The sequence below is a fragment of the Morus notabilis genome, unplaced genomic scaffold (genome assembly GCF_000414095.1).
Source record: "Morus notabilis unplaced genomic scaffold, ASM41409v2 Scaffold465, whole genome shotgun sequence".
Taxonomy (NCBI): domain Eukaryota; kingdom Viridiplantae; phylum Streptophyta; class Magnoliopsida; order Rosales; family Moraceae; genus Morus; species Morus notabilis.
The window spans coordinates 145,010-150,890 of NW_010357673.1; the positions used below are offsets into that span (position 1 = coordinate 145,010).

Here is a 5,881-nt window from a genome sequence, read left to right on the forward strand (position 1 = left end):
TTTATAAGAGCATGGAGAAAGTACTCCCCAAGTTATGCATTCATCAATCATATTAATAATACAAGTAAACAAAAGTGTGAATACCACCCATTTATAACGAGGGTACAACATGAATTTCACACCCAACATATCATCCTAGCGCTTCAACTGTCAAAGATATAAAGGCGAATCAGAAACAAGAGGATGATACGGAAATAAACAGTCACCCTAAAACTAAAAAAAAAAAAAACAAAATCAAAGAAAAAAAAGGTTACTTTAATTTAAGTCAAACTACAAGCTATGCCAAATAAACTTCTGTTGCTAGTTGGTTAGGTTATGCTCCTTGTGAGCAGTAGCAGGAAACAGGGTTACCAAGATCTAATGCCTGCCGTGCCACTTATGTTTGCCCCGTTTGTTGAGGGTCATTGTTCAAGTGCTGATCGTTCCTGTCAGATCTCAGATCATCCTGTCCAGGAACTTCCCCGAGCCTCTCCTGCAGAAGAGGAATTTAGGAAATAAGCAACAGTTTAATGCAAGCACTAAGGAGGAAGGGGTAAAGAATGTTATTCCTGCTACACGATAGGGCTCAAGACAAAAGTAAGGGATTTCCTTTTCTTGGGATTTTCCCTGTTAAGTTTTGGAATGATGCAGAACTTGACAAACATCCCCAAAGAGCCCTAATTGATATGTACCCGGCATTAGGGTTCCCTAAGTGTCAAACTTACAGATGGTGAATTGTTATGTTACATGGATATGGGCTATAGTGTTCACCGCAAACCAAACAGAAGCAGCGGTAATGCAGATACCTCGTATAAACTAAAAACTTTCTATCAATAGTTAGATGGGGTAGGCATAATTAGAGCACAAATTCACGTCACCTCAGCCAGTTGATATCCAAAACAAAAAATATGGTCAAAATAATACTTTTACTCTATATACTGTTTCCTCGTCGGTTATTGGTTCTGAGTAGAGGGGGAAGGATTGATCAAAACCTATCATGTTTTTGGTTGGGTAATGCACCTTTATGTTTTTGGCAGGACAAAGCAGACTTGCAGATCACCACGGTACTAATGAAAAAGTGTAGTTTGCTCCATGTGCTCTGGTGCGTTCACTGCGAAGGGGTAATTTACAATCTTTGAACCGCACAGGGTGATGAAAACAATTCGAAAATATTAACCAAGTAGGATTTTTATATTCTTTAGCTGTGGAATAGAACAATCTTTTTTTTTTGTTTTGGTGATTTGGAATTGAACAATCAGTGCTCTGAGAAGTTGTGCCTGATTTGTTGTGTTCTTTATCCTGGCTTGTTGCATTATTTAGCTGGAAAGAAATGAGAGGACTTCTGAAGATTTGAGATGAAGAATCTCTTTCAGGAAAGGGTGCAGAGATTTTTCTAGGATTTTTGCAAGTTTTTATTTTTTTTTTTTTTTTTTGCGGGGGGGGTGGGTCTGTGTAGAGCATTTTTGACTTCCAAGAAATTTAAGGGCCGTCGCAGGTTCGATCACATTTCAAACCTTTTTGCTGCAGTGCTTTCTCTCACGAAAATTTAAATTTTTGTTCAAAGCTTCTAGTTCAAAGGGCCGCCACAGATTCGAAGCACATATCGAACCTTTTTGCTGCAGTGTTTTCTCTCGTGAAAATTTAAATTTTTGTTCAAACTTTCTAGTGCAAACCTTTGAACCAAACCATACGTTAAAAATTCTTCTTTTATTGATCCTGTTGACTTGGAAAGATTGCTTGTAGTTTTGGTTATTTTCTGCTTTTTATTAATAAGGATTTCTTGCTCTCTTTCTTTTCCTCTTCTAATTACCTAAGTTGCCTGCTTCTTATCTCTTTTTTTTTTTTATTTTTTTTTAAAAAAACCCCCTTACTGACGATGAAATTAATGGCAAAGAAAAGTTGTTTGCTTCTTATCAGAGAGACCAAAAAATAAGAAAAAAAATAAAAATCCAAGATTAGAACATCACCTTGAGAGAAGCATTTTCTGAAAGAAGCTGCTCATACTCACTCCTGATCCGGCTAACCTCTGATCTAAGATTGGCATTTTCGTCTTTTAAGGCTTCCGCTCGCTGAGCCAGCTCATCACATTCCGCCTACTCAAAAGTGATGCATACAACCAATCAATTCATTTCAAGACTTGAGATGAAAAACAACCGCACAACCAATTACCTGCTTGCGCAATCTAGAGCGACGAGCAGATTCTCTATTCGACTGCTTCCTTCTCTGTCTTTTAAGCTCTCTTTCATCCTGAATCCAGATAAACAATGGGCAAAACAATTTAAGCACGTAGTAACAAGAGAGAAGAAAATCTACAAACGAGAACTACTATGGTGAATGCTCATTCCAATCCTATTAAGCCCCACAAAAGCCCTAAATGAGATAATACCTGGTAACTAGGGGAAAATATTATCTGTATTAGAGAAAACGGTCAAAAGGTGGAACCAGAATATTACAAGCTAGTAAGAGGCAAGCCGACAGGAAGAACATGAGAGAATGAAAGGAAAATTTGTGCCGCTTATTGACCAAGCAATTACCCACACACACGACAGAACACAACGAAAAATATTGCAAAAATTGTCCGACAAATTGATTACACCAGAGTTGGTGCACCCTGAATAAATACTTTAATGAAGAACACTACGGTAGCCATGAAATGTTTAGAACAAGACACCAAAAATATGAAAACTAAGCCTCAAAATGAACAAAGTGACATCTGATATATCGGGCCCAAATCTTAACCTAAACTCTTCATTGGATTCTCAAGTCATATAATATCCAGCCTACAAGGTTACAACTTTCACTTTATCCAAAGTGATACCAATTGGACCTATTAATCAGGTTAACATACAAAATGTTGCAAGCATCCATGTATTCCAATTCATGTGTCTGCACACGCATATGCGTAATTAAGAACCTATAACCTGTAACCCCATTTCAAAAAAAAATTTTAGAAGTAGATAAATAACCTGTAACCAAAGCTGTGACTGAACACTATCACGAGAGCCAGCAGTGACTATTCCTCCAGCAACTGGAGTAGAAGGAACATTCCCACGCAATGCAGGAATGGTGGATGCAGCTGGCGTCCCCCAGTAGTCCATACCAATATTTAAATTCGTTGCAGGACCAGGAGCACCAGCTGCTGTTATTGGAATCATGGCCATTGTTTGATTAACCATTGTATGAGGTGTACTTGGTCCTCCATTCTGAGGACCATGCACAGAATTTCCATTCTGGGATGCATCACCTGCAATAAGAGAATAGACTTTGCTTATCCAGACAGAAGAAAGAGGGAGAGGGAGAGAGAGAGAGAGAATTCGAGATTAACATCTATCTTTGCATTCAAAATATAGCGCAAGAGAATAATGCAATCAAACCTTCTAAAGAATCTTGCCCACCCCCGGACTTGAGTTGTGAGTCCTACAAATGTAATGAAGCAAGATAGAAGCAGTAGTCGTGAATAATAACATATGCTCAATTCATTATAAGAACTTTTTAAAGGAAAATAGAAGTAGAGAAAAAGAAGAAAACCCTTAGTTACTAGCCAACTAAGACATCAATTAGCAAAAAGGTTTAATACATTGATCTAGACTAGGAAAAATGTTTAAAACAAATGGAAAAGAAAATCAAAGCTATAATTAAGAGTCATTTTCAGGGGAAATAAGTGAAAAGTATCATTGAAAACATAAATAAATAAACAAGCATGAACCTTTTCCTGCTCATACATAACAAGCAAGCCATATAGCAGCTTGCACTTTCTTAACCTTTCGCCCCCATCACATGGTAATAGTTACTCACTGTTGCATAAATATACACATGATGAAAATGACTAAACATGATATACATAGGTCACTCCACACACAAGCTATCTTGTACCTCCTTTCCTTCCTATGATATCTAAATTCCATAGTTAATCACAATAACTAGGACAAAAAGAAGCCACTTTCAATGAATAAATATTGAATGTCTCGCTGCTTTAGACAGATACACCATAACATCCTGAGATATTTTCCAAAGTTCTAGCCAGAAGCGTATTAACTATTATAAAAGTTTGTAACCAGAAAGAACCATTATTGTATTACTGGTAGATGTAACGGACTCCAACCATTGAAGAAACAGAACCAAAATTAGTAGGCAACAATGTCCTCATGCATGCTAGCTAATATTCCGTTTTGACTTTTCTTTTTCTATGGGAATCATAAAGAGTCGCAAAAACAAAGCAGAAACCTCAATTCAAATAATGCAGCATGGACAACAATTCCCATCTTTCCGTGGGCTTGATATAAATAACCTCGCTGCCCACACAACAAGAAAGTTCTAGAGGATCTAATAAAACAATCAACTGCAGTAGGCATTACACTTACATCCTGCGAGTTCTCATCACTTCCTTCACTTGTACCTTCACTTGCACTCTCAGCACTGCATATTCAGGTTCTTTCAAGTATTAGCTAAAGTAACTTCACTGGCAAATTCAACATAAACTTGGGAAAAAACATGCACCACTTCAACTATATACAATTTTGATACAATGAAGGGACCATTCCAACTGGAAAAAGACTTAGTTAGATGAACATTTTCGTAAAAAGATATTTTCACGAGCATAAGTTTTAAACTAAAGAAAGAGAAGTGTAACTTCACATCTAGTTTTTTCTTCTACGCTAGTAAAGTCAATTACTCCACCCCCAATTCCCACTTCCTTTCTTTGAAAGCATCCACAGTTTTACGCCCAAGCCTTCAAATAAATAAGTATGAATCCTTAATCCAGAGTCTACAGTAATAACACCATATACCACCACTGCCAAAGCATTCAACCACAACTCAGTAACAACTCAACATACCTTTTAGAGTAGACTCCATTAGTGGAGGTCCCTGATGTTTTACCAGCCTCATTATTCTTCCAGGCTATCATATTTAAACTTCCCAAGCTTCCTTTTGATCTTTTGATGGGCAACTTTTCCTTCACCTCAGATGGCCTGCCATCTGCTTCCATGCTGCCAGGTGTATTACCCTACAAGCAATTTTACAAGTTCATGTCACTAATGTGTTGCCTACTTCAGTCAAATGGACAAAGCCACATCAGGAACAAATTGTATGACAGTGCTTGCACTCACAGGCGCCTCGACCGCGATTCCATTTGGTGGTGGCATTGCAAAAGGACTAAAAGGATAAGACCCCTGTTTGAGAACGACAGATAAGTGTCACTGGCATCTAGAAAATGAAACTAAAAAAGAAACTTATTCGAAGCAAAACTAGATAATAGTGAAGAAGATATTTACTGGAGGTATAGATGGGTGAGCATATAAACCACCATGAGGATACATTGCAACATATGGATGTGGAGGGGTACCGTATGGAGGCATCATATGCTGCACTTACGTCATGTTAGAATACCAAGACTTATAAACAATTGATTAATTTAAACTTTGTTTACAAGAGTTGATGCTAGAAACAGCAACTAAACAAAACGTTTTAGTAGTGTTATTGAAACATTGTTCTAAATATTAAGTAAACACTTTAGGGTTTGATAATTATTCCTGTCGAGTTGAAGTATACAAGGTCATCACGAAAATCATCATAAAATTTTGTTTTTTGCAAAATCAAAATTAACTGTTTCAAAAAGTATATATATACATTAATTACCTGAACACCCCACATATATGGGTGAGCTTGTGGGCTTGATGCCAAGAACCCATGAGGAGGTATAGGAGAATATGCCTGTTAAACGACCATAAGCAACATAACAATCAAGGCACAACTGAAAACCCAAAAAACAATAGATGCCACAAATATAGGACTATAACTACTAAACCTGAAAACCCGACCAATCAGGATTTACAGCACCGGCACTAGTTGTCGAAGATTGTTCCTGAAGAACGCAAAAAAAAAAAAAAAAAAAAAAAAAAGA

The 5,881-nt window shown here is 37.2% G+C and overlaps 1 protein-coding gene across 2 annotated transcripts in view; it reads right to left on the reverse strand.

Annotated features, from left to right (window-relative positions):
- LOC21391270 (bZIP transcription factor 16) overlaps positions 1–5,881 on the reverse strand; it is a 6,327-nt gene continuing 446 nt past the window's right edge. Inside the window, exons 2-13 of one of the 2 annotated variants that reach the window (XR_002903197.1) lie at positions 5,786–5,842; positions 5,617–5,691; positions 5,253–5,342; positions 5,088–5,150; positions 4,815–4,984; positions 4,341–4,395; positions 3,354–3,396; positions 2,946–3,223; positions 2,149–2,226; positions 1,947–2,072; positions 255–472; positions 1–147 (exon numbers count right to left, since the gene is read on the reverse strand). Coding sequence is in view for 1 of the 2 variants with exons in the window: in XM_010090355.2 (XP_010088657.1) it covers positions 377–472; positions 1,947–2,072; positions 2,149–2,226; positions 2,946–3,223; positions 3,354–3,396; positions 4,341–4,395; positions 4,815–4,984; positions 5,088–5,150; positions 5,253–5,342; positions 5,617–5,691; positions 5,786–5,842 (1,131 nt within the window). In the remaining variant the exon portion in view is untranslated. Of the gene's footprint in view, positions 473–1,946; positions 2,073–2,148; positions 2,227–2,945; positions 3,224–3,353; positions 3,397–4,340; positions 4,396–4,814; positions 4,985–5,087; positions 5,151–5,252; positions 5,343–5,616; positions 5,692–5,785; positions 5,843–5,881 lie in introns of both variants that reach the window. The other variant, XM_010090355.2, reaches the window with a different exon arrangement.